Source organism: Balearica regulorum, chromosome 10 (assembly GCF_011004875.1).
Source record: "Balearica regulorum gibbericeps isolate bBalReg1 chromosome 10, bBalReg1.pri, whole genome shotgun sequence".
Classification (NCBI taxonomy): Eukaryota; Metazoa; Chordata; class Aves; order Gruiformes; family Gruidae; genus Balearica; species Balearica regulorum.
In genome coordinates this window covers 18,798,382-18,822,707 of record NC_046193.1, presented here as the reverse complement: position 1 = coordinate 18,822,707, position 24,326 = coordinate 18,798,382, and the positions used below count along the sequence as shown (strand labels likewise).

The following is a 24,326-nucleotide window of genomic DNA, read 5'->3' as shown; positions in this document are numbered from 1 at the left end:
ACAAACAATGACGGCTTTATTTCCGTCACACTTTACAAAGCGTATCAGGCTGGCCCAAGCCGGCACGCTGCACTGCTTCACCACCTAGGAGCTATTTCTAAGCCGAGCAAGCAGAGCTTCTGACCAGATGGCATGGGACAAACCATGGGCCTTGGCCATGGACTGCAGGGACACCTTCTGAACTAAAAATCCATTTATAAGACATTTCTGTAGCATAAGGCAGAACAATTAAGGTATGTAAATACCAAGCTGCACATCCTTGGAGGGAAGGATGTTGGAATTGGGTAGGAATACAGGACTCCGTAAGAAAGAGCTACAGGGCGCATAATTCAGGATATTTGGGTTCTGATTCTGGCTGCTGCAGCTGATTGCCGTCAGCCCATGGAAAAAGGGCTCATCAGGCTGTAACGAGGCAGGGCCATGCCTGGGGGAGCCAGCAGTAACCCTCCTGCTCTAGGATGAGACTGCCCTTGTAAAGCCCAGCTCCGGTGCCTGGGTGCTACCCGCAGGATGCTGGCAGGACAGCTTGTGACGGAGTCCAGGAGCCAGCACCCCTCTGGGTCTGGAGGCTGCGGGCACCGAGAGCTACTTGTGCTTGGGCAACCGGAGCCAGTGCTGCCAGAAGTCTTCTGGCTTTGTTTAGGACCAATATTGAAAACAGTCCAGAGTAGAAATGAAAAAGGAGAAGACACACTTACTCCCCCAAGAGACCTAACTCTGCTTTTCCAGAGCACACATTTTGGGGGCAGGGAGGGAGGGAGGGGACCATCCTGCTATTTAAGACCTGTCAGGTTGAAACATTCGCAGAGACACTGATCCTTTTGATAAAACAAGAGAAAACCTTTGTGGTGAAACTAATGCAGCTGTGGAATAATCGCACTAATTAGCTGCTCAAGACAAGTCATTGACTGTGATACTTGTAAAAAACACCACCCTTCAATTAAGGGTGAAGTATTCTCACATCTAAACCCAGCAGCATGTTTCCTGGCTGCACATCTCCAAACCGAGGAGATGCTTTATTTCCATGACTAGAGTAGTTATAGACCAGTGGTCTCCCAAGTTTTTTGATCACCCACTTGTAGGAATTATATATGTGGATTACTGACATGTTAGTATTTTCTTCCTGCCCACCAATAATATCATGCACCCCACTTTGGCAACAGCTGTAATAGATGAGCAAAAAAGAGGCACCCAAATGCTGCTTTTGAGGAAGGATTCATTCTCCTTATGCCGAGGAAAAGCTTATTTTGTATCCTGTAAGCAGGATTCTCATTCGTGTGCACTTGGCATTTTTTCTAGATACCTTATGCTGCAAAACTGGTAACCCAGCAGTTTGTTCCACCTTCTTTCATTTTGAATGGTTTCTCCGCCTACCAAAGCCAAGTGTGCTGAAAACCATCTCAGAAGAACCTTTCCATATACTAGAATTTTGGGGAATGCAAGGGAGAAGGCAGCAGAAATTATTTCCACGGCATTTCAAACAGCCTCTGCCAGGAACCTCATCTCGCTCACACGATTACTGTTCCCACTCACACCAACAACTGTCCAACAGCTTCCTGCAGATGAGTCGGGGTCTACTGCTGATAGAAAATTGGTAACAAAAGCTTCAAATAGTGTGTCTTTACAAGAAACAATAATCCCAGAAAATGCTTTTCTGCCAAATTCTCCCCCAAAGGGTAGAGACTCTTCCAGGTTTTATTTCTTTTGTAATTCTGCTCAATATTCTAGTTATTCCCTGGGAAAAAGATAGCTTAGAAGTAATTAGGTAGGTTCTGCAAAGTCAAGCAATGTACTTTTTAAACTTTTTAAACAAGTAGCAAAAGAAGAGCGGACACCAGCAAGGGGAAGAAGAGTCTGATCTTATCCACGTCCAGAACATCAGATTTTGGTGGCCGGATAAGGGGGAAGAAAAAGCTCTAGAGGAGATTGCCGAATGTCCTGTTCCATCCTTATCCCAAAGGAGAAGCCAGAAACCAGAGTAGCTGCGGCCGGGCCACGGGCTCAGCAGACACACCTTTCTCCTATTTATGCACGTTGTAATTTTACGCAGCAGAGAGGCACCCAGGCCCTGAACGCAGGCAGCAACGCGCAGACCACAGCCGTCACCGTCAACACGTTTGAGTTCCAATAACACCTTTATCTGGGATAAAAGCTGCTGCACAACACCTGTCCGCCCGGCCAGATGCTCCTGTCACAAGCACTGCGAAGGAAACTGGGCAAACACAAGACAGCCCCTGCCACGCAGGATCCCCGTTATTTATCCTCCTGTGGGCAGGGTGGTCTCACCACACCAGACGCTGAAGACTCCTTCCACTCGCCACGAGTGGCACTGATCAAATGTTTGCAACTTTGGCATCTCATCCTCTAAGCCTGTCCCATACACAACACGGACTGTCCTCCCGCCCAGCTTCCCTTCCCCACCACATCCGCTCCTCCTCTGGACCCCAGGATGCTCCATGCAAAGCTCCAAGATGGAATGGAAGATGGTTTGGGTTTCCTCACCATGTACGCTCCAGAGAGCAAACAGGAGAAGCTTTGTCAGAAACTCAGTCTTCCAATCAAAAAGAGCCATTAAAAACTTATGTCAAAGGGTTCGTCAAAAGAGTTTTGAAAGTTCATATTTTTAAAGCTTCTTGACCTTTACGTGCTGCTACACAGGCAGATCTCCCACGATGAAGCACGGTGCCACGTACCGCAGTACGACCCAGAACCTGGACACGTGGATTCAATACTCACCTACGTGATCTGATTCACCCCTGGAGTATGCAGAGTCGGTAACAGAGCCACACACACAACTGATACACGATGCGATTTAGATACTTCCTGCAAACACCGTTTATGGATACCACTTAATTGCAATAAATGAAACCGACTCATCCTTTTAATTGACATATGATTAAACCAGTTATCCATTAGCAGTCTAATAAGCATAGTGTAATACAGACTGAGAGTTATTAGTTATGAGTGTCATGTGCCAATCCAATTAATCATGAAGTGATAACGTTTTATTAAATAAGGTTAAATTACATATCCTTTGCACAGATGCCTGGGAAATGTTAGCTCCTGCATACATATGTTATAATGCAGATGGCGATTGCATAATAAAAGGCAACTGATCAGATTAAAATCAAGTTTGATTTTGTTGCCATCAACTCAAGAGATTAGAGACCATACCTTGTAGAGCCTAATCTACCTTCCCAGGTGTGCACTGATTATTTTATCTCTGTCTCCTTGGGCAAAAAGACAGACCAGTCTTTTGTTGGTCAGTTTTGTTTCCAGAGTCTTTTAAATTGATCAAACAAGTTCTCTGGTTCCCATGCATTATTTACGCGAGTCGTCTGGTTTGCAAACGTTATTTTGCATTAGTTATACATTCGTTAAGAAACTTCTCTCGAGATTTTGAACTAGAAAAATTATTCAACTCAGCTTTGTTTTTTAATTACTGATTTAGAATTATTTTTTTAAAGAAAAGAGAAAAGCTTCCAATGTAAGGTTTCTTAGACAAATTACAATAATTAAAAACATAGACCAACTCCTCAAACCCAAAGCTTCTTCAAACAGAGATCAACAAGAATCAACTAAAATGCATTTAAAAAAAAAAAAAAAAAGAGCTTTCAAAACCCCTTGCTCTGGCAGGATCGACTGCCCTGCTATAAGCAGAGAAATGGCACGCAAGAGGGAGGCTGTTGCTTTTCTCCCTTCATGCCAACTGTTTGTTAATGGGTTAGTCCACAGAAAAATCAGCCAAGAAAAGCAGATTTAGCACCTCAAGAAGTCCACTGAGCTGCACCAGATCTCGGAGGTCAGAGGTAAGAAATAACACTGGATTTAAACGCTTGTGTTTCATATCTTACCTTTATCCCATTCATAATTATTTATAGAGAAAAGAAAGGCATGCACATGTAAGTATCTGACATTAGGATGAAACTATTCTGAACTTTAAAGTAAGCAGATGAGAGGTTGCCAATGCTACAACTCAAATGCTTGGCCTGACCTCCAGAAGGCATCATCAGGAGACCACCACACAGCTCCCCTTCCAACACCCCTCCTGTTCAATGACCACTCGTTACCTCAAAACTAAGTTTATTTGTACAGATTCTGGTTTCAGTTTCTCTACCAAGCAGTAAAACCTCAAGAAACTTTTTGTTGCCAGTACTATGTAGGTGGCTGAAAGAACACCACTTCTAGCAGCATCTAACCTGCCAGCTAGCATGGCTGTTTGCCACAGAGAGGGTAACAGAAAAGGGAAGGATACTGAAAAAAAAAAAATAAATGCTAGGAGGAGCCAGATTACCCCTCCTAAAAAAATTAAAATAATATCTAAAACCCCAGAGAATCCACAAACAACAACCCCCCCCCTACACAATCTCTTGTCCCCCATCCTCAGCCAAGGTAAGGGATTCTAACTACTACAGCATTTTCGCTGGAGCACTTTGTACTTCATTCCTAAAATTTAATAATTGATTGTGGGTTACAGCGACACGACACTCACCACGCCAACTGCCTGGCGCTGCTTGAAGTATCAATGTGAAAAAACCCCACAACAGTTGGCACCCTTGTACGTCCTTTCTTGCCAAGGACACTGCAATTACATAAACGGTGTGGGGACCTTTATCAGCCTTTGTAATAAAGCAAGGACTATGTTTCAGGCCTCTATATAAAAGGAGGTTTCTGCATTTGAAGGTTAGATGTTTAAAGAGACATGCTGCCTGCGGCTGCATCTGCTCCATCATCAAGGTAAGTGTTTTTCTGTCCCTCCAGTGCTTTCTTACCCTGACCTGCACCAGCTCCGAGCTGCTCTCCTGCAGCAGCATCATCTACCCTACACCATGGGCTGCACACGTAGAACGACTCGCAGCCCAAGGGGCGTCCATCCATCCATCCACCCATCCGAAGGCGTTGAGTGCACCTGGGTGGCAGGGGAAAGGAGGAAAAAACCTCAAACATTGACCATGCAGGTCCACTACTCAGGAGCTAAGGACAGACTTACAAATTGAATTATCTCAGTAGATACACTTGTCTTTAAAGAAAACAAACAAACAAAAAACCCCAACACCCAAACAAAACACTTACTTAATCCTCAGCTAAGCATTTTTTTAAGTAGCTGTACACCATTTAGTAGTTTTCCATTTTTCTTCCTGTCTTTAAAACACACCTTCACAAGCTGCTGAACGTAATGCTTTCTGAACTTAATGAAAACCTCTCTCATGACCCAGGAGCACTCAGCAAATAATTATTAAGCTCTGGAGGTGGCTTTTGCATGAGTGTTGACTTAATAAAATGCTGTAAGTTGATCTGCTTGAATGCCCATTTACTTGGGGACACAGCTCGCAGTATAGCCTGGAAAGCTTGACCACCACCGGCTTAAGGAACAAGGCAAAACTAAAGAGGTTCAATCTAGAAGCTGCAAAGGTCACATTTTACAATCCTTTACTACCGTTTCTGCTAAGTGGGAGATGAATAATTGCAAACCTAGAGTATCCTCAAAGACTTCCACAGAACAATCACTATAATGCACCAAATCTTTTTATGCCTAAACTGAACCTCCACTAGCCCAAATGTGTGTGTGTGCCATGAAGTTACAGAAGGAGATATCCATAGATATATATATGTATATATATTTATAACTTTCTTTAAACACAGAGTATTTTATAAAAGTCTTCCCCTTCTGAAAGTCACCATCGTTATCTCAGCCGGTCAGCCACAGCTGCTGTGGCTCTGCAGAAGACAGCGGCCAGCTCCCGAGCACAGTATTTTTAACTCCCAGAACACAACCTCCATCACAACAAATCAATCATGCAATCTGCTCACGGTGCCGCCGCTCCGGGAAAGCGCCACTTACAGACAGAAGCTGTCAAAGGAGCAGGGCACGAACATCTGAACTCTAATAGCTTCCATCTTTTTCCCCCCCCTCGTGTCCAAAGGCTTTTGCTGAGCACCCTTGGGTGAAAGTCAAGCAGCGTCCCGGCTGGCCGCGTCTCTAGGGGTGGCTCCAGATAAGGACCTGGCAACTCCAATCCCCACAGAGCAGCAACACGGGCAGCGGTGCCCGGCACTGCAGACCTGTGCAATCCAGCACCTACCGAGGAAAAAAAAAGGGGGAAGTTGAGGCAGCCACACTCAAGGTCTTCAGATACCACACAAAAAGACCCCAAAAAAGCCCAGAAGTTCAGAGTTCAGCATCTCGCTACATCTTGCCTCACCTGCATTAAGAGTATTGCACAAACTCCTGATGGAGCCAGCCCGGCACGGCGCAGGTCTGCGGCAAGCACAGATAAACGCCGGCACTACGTGGGGCTCGGCGTGATCCTCAGACCCGCGCCTAGGGCTGTGGCACCCGCACCATCCCGTGGACGGGCAACTCGCTGCAGGTCTGGCAGATACGGAAGACACGGGTTGCCATTAATAGCACCTCTCCCATTCATTAATTAAAGGGGTGTGATCAGGCCATTAATGCCATCAGAAGAGTGGATAAGGGCCGTCTGTAACGGCACATTTTTCTCACGATCTTTATCACCAAAAAGATGAAGGGAAAGGGTGGGCGCAAGACAAATTTGTTTTCTGGGACATGACTCCTTCGCATTCGAGGCTCACCTAGGTGAGCCTCCCCCCAGGAGCCGCTGGAGGTGCATCTCACGAGCCAGATGTGCATCTGTAACGGTGCGGAGACTCGCTGTGACGGTGCACAGCACCCTAGTTCCCTCTCTTTCCCTGGTTTCACCTCTGCTCAAACTGGCTGAATCCCTCAGGCAGAAAAGGAGCAGGCAGGTGAAGACACCTACACACAAATACCTCAAGCTCCCAAAAACGTTCCATGAAGGGTTTAAAGGAATTTAAAATGTAGCTGAATGTGTTACCCAATGTGGTTTGGTGCTCTTCCTCAAACTTTCAAAGCCATCACAAACTTGGAGAAGATATTACCCTCCACCCCACCAGCCCCCCCAAAAAAAGAGGCATGAAGTGGATTTGTCTTTCACTTGAAAGACCAGTCACATTGTCAAAGGCTTTTTGAACCATTTTTCAGACAGCACAGCTAGGCCTACTTCCCCCTCTAAAGAGCTTTACATACATCTGCAAAACAAAAAGCCAGATAGCTAAAACAACTAAGAGGTGATAAAAGAAAAAGCGAGGCGATAACACTCCCCTAACAACCTCTGTAGTTCTTGATTTTGTAATGTAACATTTACCTTCTTCTACCTGGGTAAACAGAGAAGATAACACCGTTGCTGAGAGGGAAGATGACGGATGATCACCACATTTTTTGATATTTTGCAACTACACGGTGCCCAGATCTCACTCCGCATCACCTTTCCATCGTATCTTGGTTTAGAAACTATCTATCACTTTACACAGCCGGCTCACAAGTTTATTCACAGAGGCAGCCCTGCAGAAAACAAGACTCAACCGTGTTGTGTTCACAGCTCGTACCCCTCATTCACACGCTCTGAGCATCTCCCAGTCAAAAAGCCACCGTGCTCCTCGAGGCTGAGAGCGACCCAGCAATTCCCAGCCTAAACCCCTCTGCTCAGCCGAGGTTTTCTGCTTATTGACCCCCCCTGTTACAGTGTTATTCTGCCCTTTCCAAAGGAGACAAGGCAGCTCGAAGCCTCATCTCGCGCAGATGACATCCTTGGTTTGGTATGCTGAGCAAACAGGATCTTAAGAAGCAAAAGGGGAAAGTGTTTATGGAAGATTTGTTTTAAATGATTAAGAACCCCAAACAGTCATAATGAAAACCACAAAGTGAATCCGGTGCTCAGTATGCGATGGGTCTGTGTTACCAGCACGTAGCACTTGCTCAATACAGTGAATACTACGCACAAGGGGAAAAAAATAAATAAAATCAACCCCTAACACATTGCTGCAACAACTCTAACATTAAAATAATCTTGGATAGGTATTATGCAAACTCTCACTTCAATCTCTAGCCACAGTGCTACCTGTTCATTACAGGACTTGATCAGATCAGGGAGCATCTTCAACTTTTCTTTCTAACAAAGCAGCTCTACAGACTGCAGAAACCAATTCCTCAGCATCCACACGTCTTAAATAAACTTCAGTTTTTGAGTTCTTAAGCATTGCTCATAGCTCTTCTACATTTTTGGCTATTTGTGGAAGAGTTATTGGAGCAAAGAGGATTATTTTACTCTGCAGGCTGAATGACCGAGGGAGGAAATAAGCCTTAATTCGGCAACAAGTTACTTAACCAACCATTTTGATATCTACACTGCGGTTGCAATTTGCAGGACAGATGTACCAGTCTCGCTGCCTTGGGAATTCACAGCAGTGACAGGAAGGTGGGATAAACTCCAGCTGTCCATGTAAGAAAGCTTTAGTGATGTTTACAAACTTGCTAATTGAGGCTAAGGGAAAGACAGTTGTTCACTGGAGGAATTGCTCAACTACAAACAAGTAGAGAAGAGCCATTCCTTTACTTAGGTCATTTAATGCAACCTACAGCATCCCTGACATGGGGTCATCTCAAACCAAGGCTCCTGGAGAAAGCAAACCCCAGCAGTCCATCAGGTGCACTGCTACGCTACCACGGAACCCAGCAGCATCCTCGGTACAATCACATCCAGCAACAGGGTCCCTCTGTCCCCACGTACCCATCCGAAATCCAACCACTCCCAGGTCGGGGATTTCCCACGTTTCCGTGTGCTTACAAATTCGGGTTGCAGAACACCTCAGGGTCTGCTCTGCGGCTGCACAGGATGGCTGGGGGGGTCAGTGCCAGTGTTGATTAGGGGACCTCTTCACCCACCATCCAACACCTGTAAATTCTATTTCAAGTTTATGACATCTATATGAACTGCAGTCTTTGACAGAAATATTTAGTATTGATTTAAAGGCCAGAGTACTGTGGAATTGGCACCTCCTGGGACTGGTCTGGCAATTCCCCCTCTGTCCCCATAAAAAAAAAAAAAAAAAATCTGCACTTTTTTCTAGCCAGAAACTGTTCACGAACACCAAGGAGAGGGAAAGAGGAAAATAATCACTTCAACTTAAGGGCACATGTAAATAAAAGAAATGCCAAATCAAAAGCCTGATACAGAATGAAGTCTCATTCAAAATAAGAACACGCAAGCAACGCTTACACTTTCCGATTTCAAAGCATCAAAACATATACAAACAGATCCTCCTTAATCTATTCATAAGTCTTTTCTTAACTTGTAAATACAGCCCTGCTTAATTTCATTTTGCCATCACCCTTTTGTTCTGCATCTGTCTTATATTGCATCTAAAAAGCACAAGCACTTCTCAAAGAAGAGACGTCAGGAAAAACCCTCAGAAACAACTTTATGCAACCAATTAAATTCTTAAAAATTAATACAGCTTCTGCAGTTCTAGAAAAAGCCTATTTTAAAGTAAAACTATTCAGCATGCACAGTGTTTTGCACTGTTTCATGACAACTGAGACATGCTGTCCATGCAGCTTGCTGCAGGAATACCACTTCTTACTTTTCAAAACACATTACAGCCATTGGTTTATTTTTGGGGCAGGGGGAAAAAAAAAAAAAAAAAGCAGCCAACTCAAAACTATTTACAAGCCTTTTTGTTAGACCTTAATCTCTTCTGCACTGCCAGAAGCATAGCACTTGAATGGCTATTTCTGTTCAAAGCTATATTTGTTGTGGAACTACTGCAAACTCCTGAATCATGTAAACAGAGGCAAGAGCCAAAAAATGTTTCACTGTACTTGAAGTTCACATCTGCCTTAGTTACTAGGACCAAAAAAAAAAAAAAAAAAAAAGGACAGGCACTTGGTTTATAACCAATAAATCCTGCAAAGACTACAGTTAATCATGAATTCTCGCAACAGGGTTTTGTTTAATCTGGTTTATTTAGCATTCGTGACCTTGGCAAAGTACCTGCGAGAGGACCCACCATTACTCTGGAGCAGCAATTAACACCTTCTGTTATTTTTAGGCTACAGCGGAGGACTATACGGCCTACATTAGCCAACCACATTTATAAACTTGCAGCAAAGTCACCTGGAAATGATGTACTATCATTCCAGACTTGCTGAAGCCCAGCAGCCAACAGCATTGCTGTCCCTAAAAAGCCGTATTGAAACGGTGCTCAGCCTGGACTCGCCAGCAGCTGCATGTTTCTGCAAAATAAATGCTTGGCAAAACATGCTGCTGGGAGCAAAATGACCCTCCTGTTTCTTTAGCTTCTTGGGTGAGAAAGGTTTGCACGAGAAACCATTCCCTCACCTCGACCTGCTGCTTTGGATGCAAACCTCACCTTCACTTCTATTCCTCCTGATCCTTCTCCAGCAGGAAGAATCCTCAATGTTCCCAGCATGCCAGAACCATGAAAAGCCCCAAAACAACAAAAACCCACGCAGGTGCTTGATCCCAGCCTGCCGCAGATTTCAAAGAGCTACCACTGCAGGCAGGGACAAATTCTGCCAAGTGGCCTTTGGCACTGAACTGTAGAAGAGATACTACAGGTACGAGGACATGCAGCATAGTTTTGGATGAGAACAGGACATCAGAGGTAGATTAAGGAAAACAAACAAACAATAAAAGTTTTCTTTTTAAATTTCTTTTCTTTTTAAATCTGGATTAAATCATAGTAGCCTGTTTTTGCCATAGAACCATCTGCTGAACTCAGAAATTTAGTAGCTGCCTAATAATACTGAGTTGCCAATATGCGTCTAATACACTGAAAATATTTTTCCCATCCTTTTAGAGAGGGTGCTGTAAAGCCACACTCAGCAACTGCAATTGGTTTTCCAAGTACTCAGAGGACAAAAAAAAAATCATTTAAAAATATATCTATTTTTAGCAACCTCCAGAACAAACAAGATGATTTGTTATTCTTGTTTTGTTTTTAAAAGCAGATAATAAAATGTCTTGTCCATTTATACTTGCATTATCTACCATTTACTTTAGTTTACGACTGTACAAATCAGTCAGGAAGAGTCAAAAAATATTTTTCCTTAAAAGCATTTACCTTATACATTGTTATACTTCTGTGTCCCTTCTCTTCACAGAGCTATAACCTGGCTATACAATTCCTAACCTTAATAGAAGGATGTATATTTGGGTTTGCCTAGAATGGGTATTATAGACTACTTAAAACTGTATTAAAGAGAGTATTAACCCACTCCTGAGTACAGAAAGTGAGGATCACCTGTCGGAATGCCAATGTTCTTCAATTAACACTTGCACAGTCAAAGCATTTGCAATCCTATTCACAAATTCTCAGAAAAAAATTTAAAAAAAAAACCTAAACAAACGAAAAAAACCCCAAACACTAAACACCCCAACCCCCCCCCCCCCCCCCCAAAAACCCAAACTACCAAAACCAAACCACAAACCCCACATCTGGACCAGGGCAAGCCATCCCCTGCAGGATTTGTTCTTGCTTTGCTCGCTGCCAGACATCTCCCTTCGTGCACTAGATGGAGCTTTGTCCCCCGCCTGCCCGGCTGGCACCGCGCTTCATGAGGGATAAAAAGGGTGAAGAGGCAAGGGGTGAAACGCCGACCTCAGCCCGGATAAACAGAGCGTGCGCAGCGGCTTCAGGAACGGCACGATGCCCTGCGAGTATCCGGGCTCTCGCTGTACCCCCCCACCCCAGTCCTGCTCTCCTCCCGCCCCCTTTAATCTCTCATTCAAGCAGTGTTTTGGCATTTTCAAAGAATCAAAGATTTCAACAACTCCAAATCCCAAACTATGTTGCAACTTCTGCCAGCCTTCACTACGGCCATGAGGCACTGCCTTGAGCTCGCACCACGTTAGAGTTGCGTTGTTTTTTCGCCCCTCGCAGAGGGACAGCATTTAAGCTTATTTCCAAATGACACACCTGAATTGCTCACTGGCTTTCCTGGACCCCTCTTTATATTCCTGCTTATTTTCTTTCAAAATAAGCTCTTCAATCTCCTCTCTAGTAACCCGAAACATCTGTATCTAACGTCTCCACTAAGGCTCCAGACTTGGATCCATTGACACTTCTAGGAAACAACTCGTTGATTAGAGTAAAATACCCCATGACTTGTATTTGCTGGATTTGGTCTGTATTGTTTCAGAACATAGTTCAGGAGAAACAGCTCATCCTTCTGGTGAGCTGCCACAACTCCGTTAGGATCTTTCAAAGCACAACAGGATATGGTCTATCATCGGTATTTCTACGATGATAAACTGAATGGGACAGAGAGGAGCCCAGGGGAACGAGTCACTCCTAACATCACAAGTGGCCAACACTGCAACTCAAACGTCACAAGTAGTGGCCTCAGGCTCTATCAGACAAGGTAATACCACAGAGGATGGGGAAGCGCTGGTGTCAGTAGTACAAGATGTCTGTGTAAGACCTCATGGACAAGGGCTCCTGCCTGGGCACCCCCGCTCAAGAACTAGGAGCTGAAACTGAAGTGATGGGAGAAACAAGAGCCCACTTTATAGCGGGAAGCTAAAGAAAAGTTTGGCATTTTAATCTCACAAAATGGAGGTTGACAGGGATGAGTGTTGCTGTCTATAAATACAGCAGAGAAACAAACACCCAGGGGAGAACAACCCTGGCACTTCACCAAGTGATACAAACCAGCTATGAACAAGATTAAATTGGTACCAACAGTCTCATTCTGAGAAGTCCAGTCCCAAAACCGTTTCCAACTGGAGGACTGGCAAAGGAGCAACTCACTTCTATTCAGATAAAGACTCGTTGCCTAATCAAAGTAGGTCACTGTGGAACGAAGCAGCCAGTAACAAATTACGAGCCACAGAAGACACCCTCCAGCCAAAGGCACCAACAGGACAGATGCAGGACAAAGCAAACTCTTTGGCAGAGCATACAGATCTGAAGTAGCGCTGGAATATAGTATTGCACAAAACAGGAGCTGTTGCCTTCCCATACATCAGCATGACCAAATGCAATAGTTCTGGAAGGTGAGCATCCTAACTTGAACAGGCTTCTCAGCCCGTCCCACCAAGGCAAAGATGCTCTTCTAGAGCTACCAGCCCATCCAGACCCTAAAGAAACATTCCTCACATCATCTGGCACACTGGCTCAGCTGGAAAGCTAGTCAGCAGTCATTGCGCTGCAACTTCTTGGAAGTCCTCTCTTTCCCTCACCCCCACCTTCAAGGGCACCGTTGCCGTATCATCTCCTATGTTAGCCCAGCTGAGTGAGCCAGAGTTCAGAAGTGTTGAACTAAAGCAGTAAATAATACCTCAAAAATGCAACCCCTCCTTCCTAATTTAGAAATAACTGGAGTGTTGTGTCACCATTTTACAAATAAGTGACTATAGTTTAGCTGGCTCCACCTTTTGTGTCTGGCTGCTACACTGTTCCCCAGACTTCTGCACTGAACCATACAGAGACTGGAGGGGTCTTCCTTAATTTGGGGCAGCCACATGTTCAGATGGAATAAGTCAATGGATAAGGTTAACTGCAAGTACTAACGTTAGGAAAAGGTCTGAAAACAGGCTCCAAATAAAGGTCATTTTTCTCATGAAAAAAAGTTCCTCCAAGTAAGTGTTTCTTAAATAGGCAAAAACTCCCATCGAGCAGTACAAATAACTGACATAACAGCGCAAAAACAAAGCTAGAGTTAGAAAACTGTGGGAGCAGGTGATGAAAAGGAGAATCTGTTACTTGTTCACATCAGAACCATCAGCCACAGTCTCTATTTTCTTTCTGTTGACCACACCACGTTACTCAGTTTCACTGGCCCAGTCAGTGTCAAGAAGCTTTGCCTAAATCAAATGTTCAAGTAGGTCACTAGTTTTGAGCAAAAATATTTGTTTCTTTAATCAATCGTGGAACAAAATAAAAACAGGAAAATAAAAGGCACACCTACCACACTTTCTTCTCCTAGAAGGCTGCCCCTGGTTTCCAGGCCATGGCTTTCTGACCAGCCCAGGGGTGCCTTGAACAGTCCAGACTGGACAGCCAAAACTAGTCCGTGAATTTAAGGTTTTTTTCAGGTCTAAACATTTACAACATGCACCTAAGTTACAGCACACTTTGATAGAGGAAGAACACTCATTCCCTTCCAGGGAGTTTGCTTTGCAAGGAGAACTAAGCCAATTCACCTTCAAGAGTCTAAACACCGCCCCTTCGTTTGTCCACCACCTTCTGCCATGTGGAAAGCTGGAGTTCTCACGCTTAAACTACCAGGCTCATCTATAGAAGCTCACCTGCCCTTCCTCTCCCAATCGAAAAACTGATAACCCAAAGATTAGGGGTCCCCCCCAACACAAACATAAAACCAAGAAATACCTAATACAGAAAGGGACATCATAAAGTAGATAAAGGTGCACAGAGAATCAATCCAGAGAAGATCTGAGGGACACCTTTCAAAGACAAGACAGCAGCTGAAGGGTCCAACAGCATCTGACAAAGATGCCATCACTCGTAATGACTTTCAACACAAGAATTTTAAGCAGAGTCTCTTTGAGGACTTACCTGGGAACACACACCCTAGGCAGTAAAGACAGGACTTGAAACCACATCTCTAAATCCCAGTATCATCCATCCTCTGCAGCCAACAGTCATGCATCGTTCATTATCCTACCTGGTATTGACAAGCAACACAAGACATAACTGAAGGTGGACCTGCCAGGCTCTTGCAGCACCTACTCGCAGGTTTAGCGGAGAAGAATCCTTTCAGCCCGTTACATCAGCATAAAACCCCAAACCCCTGGCATCTAGTTACTGTTCAACGTCTTGGACTTGCCACCCAAAATTTCCACTGAAGTTCAAAAGTGGAACGGAATGAAAACACCTTCACTGGCGATCTTATTTCCAGCCTGGGAACAAAGAACTTCAGCCTTTGGTGCTCTTTTAATACAGTCTAATTTATTCTGCAAAGTAATAATTAAGTACACAAAACCAAAGTATGCAACCTGAAAAACATCCTCCTGTCTGGCAGAGCAAGCACTTTCTAAAGACATATTACCTTATGCTGCTAAAATTGTTTGGATTTTTTAAAATAATTGGGGGAAAGGAGAGACAATCTACAAAATATACAACAGCGTTAAACTGAAAATGCTACATTAAAAAAAATAAAGCAGATCAAATGCATTATTAGGTAATATGTTCTAATTATTAATTCGATATACAAGTTATTTGAAACTGAAGTCTTTAATATTTGAATGCTTACATATGAAGTTTTAAAAATCCAACAAGTATTTAGTACTACTAAAAAGCCAGCACACTAAATCTTTCCAGACGGGGATTCAAAAATTCCCTGAAACAAGAGTAAAAAAGCCTCAGGGAAAAAAAAGAAAGAAAGAAAAAATATTCAAATTTCACCACCCACCCCACCACACAACTCTGCAGAACCAGCACCAGGTAAATGTTGGGATTGCAAAGTCAGCCAGAATAATACAGTTCCCAGGCCAAAGGGTTTTGGTTTTTAAACAGGTCCGAGACCTTGGTACCGCAGCGGCCTGGAACAGGATCGCAAATGAAGCACCAGCAAGTGCCAGCAAAGGAGGGACTCCAGACTCCAATACCAATGGTCTTACAAGCAATAAAACAGCCTTATAGTTACTACTTCAGGTAAGCTGTATCCTTCCTTGTTTAAGGATACTGCCATAAAAAGGGCAATGAAAGGCTACTGTGATTCCACTGAACGCAAAAGATTATAGTACGAGAGGGTGAAAAGCCGTCTCCATGCCCATGTGCAAGTAGCAGACTGAAGCTAGTAGGAACGGTCTGATTCACCTCCAGGAGATGACCGTGGCACTTCCAACATCGCCTAATGAAAATAAGCTGAGTAGCGTTCTCAAAACGAAACCAAGCCACAAAAATCCCCAAACCACCCACTGAACTGTGGCAACTCCTGATGTGTTACTGTAAGGACATACTACTACAGGGATAACTCATGGGTAAGACCAATTTTCCAACATCGCTCTCCTGTGCTGATAGTCCTCCCACCCCAAACAAAACAGTGCACCCCCCCCAGTCTTGCTTCCCTGGGGTAACAGGCTCCAGAAAACCTAAAGGCGGCAGTTTCTAACAAAACTGGCCAATATATTCTAGATTTAGCTGCAGCAGCTTAACCCCCCCGTTTCTAACTAATATATTGTTTTGTCACTGCATTATTCAACAGCGGCATCATTTCACCAACTGTCCGTGTACTAGCCTCCAAGAAGCAATATCCAAGAGCTCTTCTATAATAAGATTTTCCATCCTAACTAGAGCAGCAAACAAAAATTGATGTTAACAGAAAATTGCTGAAATTTTCTATAGCAAAGTCCATCTTTATAATTTTTCATTTGAGATTAAATGCCATGAAACTCTTTGGAACTAATAAAACAAATTTCCCCCCCCCCCATACATTTTTGTATTGGTTAACATTTCACATGTATAAAAATTTAAACACTGAACTTCTAGCTAGAATGGCCAAATCATATACTTTCCTCATTTCAGTTCAAAAGGTGAATATAACTATTTCCAATGGGTTTGGGAACCTATAGATGCATGGGAAGAAGACAAGGAAATAAAAAACCCAACCAAGCCAAAGTATCTACAAAAAACAGATTTAAAACTGCATTTCTGCATAGCAATAAAACATTATACTGCTTGGAAACATCCTTCCACTTCTATTTAACATGACGGTGGTATGAATTACTGCCAAAGTAAACTTCAAAAATTTGTTTGCCATGGAAGAAAACCAAGCAAACTTAAGTTTTATGCGCAGAATCCCTTTTCAAGAGTGTGAAGGTCTCTCTGTTCTCTTTACTGCCAGGTAATTTCAAACTTTTATGTCTACATATTTTATTGTGCTTGCAAAACATTAAAAAAAAAAAAACCCAACCAACTTCCACTCCTAAGAGTAAAAAAAGCCCTGCTAAATGCCCTGTGTAACTGTATCACCAAGTGCAACATTTTTCCTATTCTATCAGTCTACTCCCAAAAGCTTGGCATCTGAAAGCAAAATATTATTTCATGTAGCAAAGGGAGAAGGTATGTTTTTTAAAAAAAAAGTTTGTAGAAAATCCAGGAATAAGATGTATTTACAATTTTAATGAAAGTAAACCACAAGTTATCTATACTTTTAAATGGCAGTTTCTGACCATTAACAACTGTAAATACAGATAAGACCTTTTATTCAACTATGATGCTAAATTTCAAGTTTCTGTAAGCAGCCAGACAAAGCAGCCCAATTATTCCTGCCTTGCTTATCTCTTATCTAAAAACCACAGACAATATCATTTCAGACACTAGAAAAATCCTTGGAACTTTCTATGCTGTGGCTCAGGCACCCCAAAAGACCTCTATGTACAAACAAGATTTTTCCTTCTCCATCCTTGATTTCCATTCTAGCTCTTCTGCATTTCCATGGTTTTAAGTCCATATCTTCAGCACACAAACATCTAAGCAAATAAACGTTCTGAAGTAACTTTCAGAAATTGCTATGTTACTTTTTCAAGATATTTCTCCTGGTATTTGCCCTAGTAGCCTCAGGATTTAAGCTCAGCTTGCAAGGTCAGACTCAACTGCTGCAGGATCGGGGAGAAAAAGCGGCTGATTTTGATGAGATTATTAGACAGCAACTTTCACTGAGCATTTAATTACAACATTAAATTCAAGCATACATTCAGTGCATCATAACTAAATTTAGCCGGGACACTGTCCCAAACTCGAGGAAATCAATAGGAGTATTTCATTCTTGCTTCCCACGGAGCATGTTCTTTTGGCACAGATGGTATTTGACTACAGACTTGCAGCTGAAAGCTCGTCTGCCCTTATTGCGTCTGAGGAAACTGCACCGAAACGGCAATCGCGAGGCAGCATCGACCCCACCACGTACAGCATCAGTTCCGCAGTCCACGGCGCTTGCGACGGAGCGAACCATGAACCAGCTGGCTGAACATTAAAGCACATACAAAGGTCTTGTGCATGCTTGTTAGACTGTTTCTTAGAAGAACAAGAAATGAACAAGGAAATATTTACCACCCTGTCTGGGTTTGGGATTTTTGTTGTTGTAAATCAGATAATTTCTTAATTTTATTCCTACCTGGGCCAGGAGGGGAAGGAGCGGGCAAAAATAAAAAATAAAAAAAATAAAATCATGCACCACTTTGTTCTCCAACTCCTGCCAGCCCACTGCAGGAGCCGACGTGCAAACACAACCCCGTGCTGGCACCAGAGGTGACAAGTGCTCTGTACAACTCTGCTACAGCTTAGAGAAGAAAAAGGACCAAGAACTTACCCAGGGAATTCATTCTTTCACGTTTCGATCCAACAAGGCAAGAGCTCACAGGGAACTACGCTCCTGATGGCCACAAAACCAAGACTAGACAGAAAGGTCTTAGTAAGCACCGGCTTCCAGAAACTGCACTTCCACTCCTACCATCCACCTCCTAACCCTGCCGCTGCATTTGTGGCTGCCTTTGTTAGAATACTTCTGCAAATGAAAACAGATGAGTAACCATTGCTGCTGTAGCAAACTCCCAAGCCCATGGTCACTAATAATAGCTTTGTTCCTTTTATTACTAAACAAAACCAAAAAAAAAAAGTTTAAATGCTTGTATAAAATGCACATTGCTGAATGTTTCCTTTCATTGATCCAGTGCCGTTTCCCATACGAGCTTAGGCCCAGGTCTCTCGAACAATTTATGTGGATCAACACAATGCAGAGCAATCTCAGGGTTGTTGAAAAATAGAAATAATCGGGTTTTGCGCTCCTTCCTTTAGCTATTAGGACTTCAATTAAAAAAAAAAAAATCTGAACAGAGACATTCCCACTTTTTGCACAAACTTAAGCCCAAATGCAGATCTGAGCTCTCTGGTATGCGACATCCCGGAGCTTATGAATTCAGAACGGCAGAGGTGCTTTGGCAGGCTGAGCCCCCGGCTCCCCACCAGCGCGCTGGCCCCCGCGCCAGCTCCCGCCCGGCTCCAGGAGCAGGCAGGTGGGTCGGGAGGGAAAGGGCAGGGTACGGGGCACGGAAAGTGGAGAACGGCAACCCGAGAGGAAGAACACGGAGAGGGTACAAAGCCATTGCTGTGAAACGACAGTGGGAGAACGAGGAGAAGAAAGTCTTCCCTTGCACAACCCCCAAACTGGTTCACTGCTTGTAATAAAAAAACCAAAAAACAAACAAAATCCCCTTTTGTTCAAAAATTCTGGTTTTTTTTTTCTCCCTAGAATCAAATCAATTACAGGAACTCCTTAAAGTAACAAAAATAACTGGCTTGCAAAACACCCTTTTATCAGAAAATCTGCCATATTTCTACCCGACGGAGCCTTACGCTACACACCCGCTTCGGTACAGGATCTGCTGTAGCCTCCTACTCCCACGCTCGTGCCTGTGGCAGAGCAGAGACCGAGCCCCTCCGCTGCCCTGGCCCGGCGTGCGGGTTTTCTCACCCATCTCCGATTGAGCCGTAGCCCTGCCAAGCCCAGGGCCACCGTTAGCCTGCACGACGTTCCTGGGAAACGACTCTGAGCCGCTGGCCTTCCAGCATGGGTGGCCAAAGCCAAGTAGACATCAAGAAAAAAAAAATAATAATGGAATATTTTGAAGTCAGTGTTTTCATATTGTTAAAATCCTGAAGCTTCCAGTGCTTTTTAACTTTTTAATTTCTGTCATTGGGTTGACTGTTACTGAATAATCCCGAGCACCGCATGGCAAGTGGTTTTTTGTTTGGTTTTGTTTGGTTGGTTGGTTTTTTTTTTTTACAGGAAGTAACCAAGCCAGAAGCAGCAAAAGCATCCTCTTGTTCTTGTGCGAGCCTTTCTTTTTTTTTTTAGTTTATTTGAACAATGGCACCATGAAATAGCTTACAATAATGACTGTTACAAAATAGGAAGCTGAATTATTAGGCAAGCTTCATCTGTGTAACTCAATCAGCCTAGGGAGGATATGACAGGCACAAAGACGACAAAGGACCGGACTCGGTGACCCCAGGCATCTCTTTCAGGACTCGGTTTCTGCAACTGAGTTACTTAAGAGCTGAAGTTTGCTTTGGCTCATTTACAAGATGCACCATTCCTATAACTGCAGCAACAAAAGCGCGTGCAGTTTGCAAGAAAGTGGATCACCAAGCGTGCACGCAGAAAGGAAACACTTCGGAGAGGCTGTGATAAGAGCTTTACCTGAAAATACATTTCAAAATGGAAAAGCAACGTTTAGTATTTGATCTCTTTAGTGTACAAGAGGTACACACAGCGGGACAGATAAATCATGAGATAGTCTTTAAATAAATAGCCTAACATAGCTTTTGCAAACCAACAAAAAACAACTGTTGAAAGTGGTCTTTAAGTAGCACCAACGTTATTTTAGTTGCGAGGTACAAAGGGACAGAATTTCTACGCGCCTGCTGAGAGCATCCCTGGGACCGGCTCTGGGGTGAGACACTGGACCAGATGATCAGTAACTGAAGGCAGACACCCGCCATCCTGTCATTACAATAACCCTTCTGAAACTACGAAAATCAGGTCTGAGCGCTCATCTGAGCAATACTTCTGTAGATAACTGCAACACAAGCGACTGAGCAACAGCAATACAGGAACCCGTAAGTGAATCATTAACGAGCAATGATTTCTCCATTACTCACCGTGGATATAGAGTTACTGCAGGCAAGATTTGTTTCTAAAAAAAAAACGGAACAGCCAACAACATGAGTACTAACACATTCATCAAAGCTCAACACAACGTAAAAAGGAAAGAGGAAGGCACGGCTATCGATCCGTCTTTGCCCAGAAGAGCCCTTCATCGAGGACGGCTCCACGGAGCAGCAGTGCTGGGAACAGCATCACACACCACCTCCTCCCACGGGGGTCATGTTCAGGGGCTCAGGTCAACTGGTTGTTGATTTTGCATTATGCTAAGAAATTATTAACTCATTCTACAAAAGCTATAGATCTGTCAGACTAGTGATAGAGATCAATAGCCAACAACCTAAATGTCAACAGTTTGACCTCTAGGCAAGGGTTACCATGCCCCTTTACTCACGTTCTACAGTAAATACTCCTACTACATTTTCTACAAGCATTTGCGGTCTATGCTACTGAAAATAAGCAACAGGAGAACCGAGCTGACATTCTCAGCCAATCTTTAGGCAAGATTAGCAAGCAATTAAAGCTGTTGTATGAGGAATGTTAAGTGCTCTGTGACTTCATGCCAAACATGAGCTAGTCAAGCACTGGAATTTATTTTTTACACTTCTGTTCTATACAGAAACAGAAGACAAATTTGAAGAAAAGATTTTTGAAGCAAGGATTCAACTGATTACCCAAACATCTATTACAGCTTAAATACTAATACATGCTGAAAGAAATTCTGCATCCAAAAAGGACATGCAAAGCATTTTGATTGCTTCCTGCCAAAAATGCCAAAGTTGATATATTCCTACAAAACATTTCAATTTCATCCAAACTGGGGTGCGTATGTGTGTGCTAATAGTCTTTTTTATTGTTTTGTTGGCAAACATAATTAACACTTATTTCAACTGCACCCCAGCCGGTTTGGGTGCAGCACAGCCAGGGAACACTTTTAAAGCCCAGAACCAAATCTCAGCCCCAAAAGCAAACGAGTGCTTTGCCACTGATTGCCTACAGCCAGATCCACCAGGACAGGTAGCAGAGAACACTGCTTTTGTCCCAAAATTTGATCCTTTAGTCCCAACTACACCTCTTCATTAAGCTGCCAGGAAAACTAGACAGAATAATAGAGAAAACCATGCATTTCATGAGGCTAAGAGTTACAACAAGAGGAAAAGTTTGAGTACAACACAAAGTGAAGTAGATTTTGTAAACTGTCACTCACAGCAAGCATTGCACAGCTTGCATGGGTTTGATAATATGAGTTGAAATTAATTATTTTCATAAACACACCAACTGGAGCAGATAAAAAAAGGTCACAATGAACAAAGCGCGTAAAAGAAGTTAAATAAGGCAACTGAAGCCTGAGCTACAGTTTCAGACTGATCTGTTGTTGTATAAAGAATGCTCTAGTTGGAAATTAGGGGTGAGAAATAAGAACTCATTAGCTCTTCTTCAGGGTTCATGATTCAAATCTGACAAAACACACACTTCAGTGTTTCCAAGCTTAAAGAAAATTCCAGCAGGGTCATGGAAGATGCTATTTATAGCTGGCTTAATCTCTGTGCACTCAAACACAGCTTTTGTACACACACATATTTTGTTAGCACTTAAAGAAAAAATCTGTTACTGAAAACTTAATCATCCACAAGTTCTGAAAATGCAAATGAGGTTTTCCTCTTAATATTAGCTGCTCCTGACTGAACGGCACCAAAAATCAGCCTATAGTTTTTCCAGACAAAACTGTTACCGGGGGGGGGGGGGGCGGAACCCACACACCCAAAAAAACCCCCAAAAACCCACACCAAAAAAATCCCAAAACCCAGGTCCTGGAAAATATTCAGTGACAAAACCAAGAGAGTGGAAAGTTACCAGCAATTAATTTCTTCAATAGGAAACAAACTCTTCCCACCCTCAATTTACCTCTCAGTACAGCTGAGATTGTTCTGCAACCTGGAACATCCAGGCGGTGAAATGCATTGGGAAGTGCCCGGCACCGGCAGCTGGAAGGAAAGCCAACAGCCCTGCAGCCTGGTCCTTAAGGTCATTCTGCAAACATGAGCATTGCTAAGCCCTCTGACAAAAAGAAAATACATTAGAAATCAATGGTCCACTGCAAAGATCATTTAGGTCTGGGACTGTTAGTAAGAGAGCAAAGCAAATGGGTCAGACACCTGTGTAATCTACACCAGGTTGGGGGAGAGGCGATGGGACGGTGCCCACGCCAGGCAAACGGTGCCTCACCAAAGGGACCGCCTTCTACAATAGCTGGCTCAGCAGACAGAACCAGAGAGCAGCGATCACTGTTTACATGACTACAAGATGCGAGGAAATCTGGACAGACTGCCCAGCTCTACAGGTAGTGGTCAGCAGGTCAACCCACACTGGATGGGTTGATTAATAGCAGCCGTCCTTGGCAGGGGGGTCAATGCTGTTTGACATTTTCATTAGTGATCCTCAGGAGACAAACAAAGCTTGACTAGACAAGGCTGCTTAGAGCCTTAGTCAACTTTGAACTTGGACATTGAGCCAAGGAGTTGGACCAGATGACCTTCAGGGGTCCCTTCCAACCCAAATCATTTTTAGTCCAGAAACACTGGAGTTTAGTCTTTGTCTCATAAATTACTTATAATATACTTAAAATATTTTATTTGTCCAAGTTAGAAAGGTTTCAGCCATGGCAGATGGGATCAAGAACGACAAGGCCCAGGCACTGCATCACCCTTGGGAAGATATACAAGAACGTTTATAGTTGCGACAAAACTCTTGCTACTCTTCAATAACTGCTATGTGCGTGTATTGCTACACAGGCTCCACACAAGTCATTTACTCACACGGCCCTTGTTGTATTCTTTATTAATCCTTATAAGTAAGTTTGTCTGTTGACCTACTGTAATCTTAAGAGATTGAGAGGCTGAATGTTCCTACCAGCCAAACTCTTTTAATGGAATTAAATAGAGATATCATGTAAGCTTTTAATAATGTTGACAACTACTAAAATTCAGTTAGCTGAGCCAACAAGAAACCACTGAACCCTTACATACATTCTCCTCTCCTCATCGAGCATGCCCAGCACAGAACACCATGTGGAGATGTCAAATTTCCCTAAACGCCTTCTTAAAATACTAACGGATCAAATCTGACTGTAAGGGAACGGTGAGCAGCTGAACCCTCCTCCTTCCCCCGAAACAACATTCTGGTGAGTCAGCCCTCAGCATTTTTCCTGCTCAAATGCAGCACACATACACACACAGGTTGCTTATTTAGCCTACTGCTATTCTGCAACAGTGCCACTGCCCGAAATCACTTTTTATTACCTTTAAGCAAGTTTAGGAAAAGATTATAGGTTGGAGGAGCACGGCAGAGCATCTCCTTTACCAAATGCTACTGACAGTGACAACTCCACATTACTGACACGCTGCATTTAAGGCTTTGAGTTAATAGCTACTCAGCGTTGAAAACAGAAGTGCTTTACCGATGTACATGCATTGGAAAAAATTAAGCAGAATTGGTCAGAATCTCTCCTCGTTACTTTTCTGTACGTGACAGAAATCTTCTAGCAGTCATAATTAGTTACCAGCCGACATTTCTCTTAAGGTACGCCTCAAGGAAACTTGATGTACATCCAAGCTTCTGCAAGCTTGCTGCTTTCTGTTGGATGCATCCTTCATTTTCCCTAAGAGTGCAAATCATGTTCTGCAAAGACTACAGCATGCCAGGGATACTTAAAATAGAAAGGCCTGTAGCTGGTGATACTGCAAATATAAATACAGCTACTGGTATAGCGGTGGGAGTAGTAGCAGTGACATGG

At 43.4% G+C, this 24,326-nt stretch overlaps 1 protein-coding gene across 8 annotated transcripts in view; it reads right to left on the bottom strand.

Moving 5' to 3' along the window:
• MITF (melanocyte inducing transcription factor) overlaps positions 1–24,326 on the bottom strand; it is a 111,287-nt gene that overhangs the window by 51,228 nt on the left and 35,733 nt on the right. Inside the window, exon 1 of one of the 8 annotated variants that reach the window (XM_075762419.1) lies at positions 18,179–18,199. The exons of 4 other annotated variants lie outside the window; for them this stretch is intronic. Coding sequence is in view for 3 of the 4 variants with exons in the window: in XM_075762418.1 (XP_075618533.1) it covers positions 5,843–5,898 (56 nt within the window). In the remaining variant the exon portion in view is untranslated. Of the gene's footprint in view, positions 1–5,842; positions 6,075–18,178; positions 18,200–24,326 lie in introns of those variants that run through there. 3 more of the 8 variants (XM_075762418.1, XM_075762415.1, XM_075762420.1) reach the window with 3 other exon arrangements.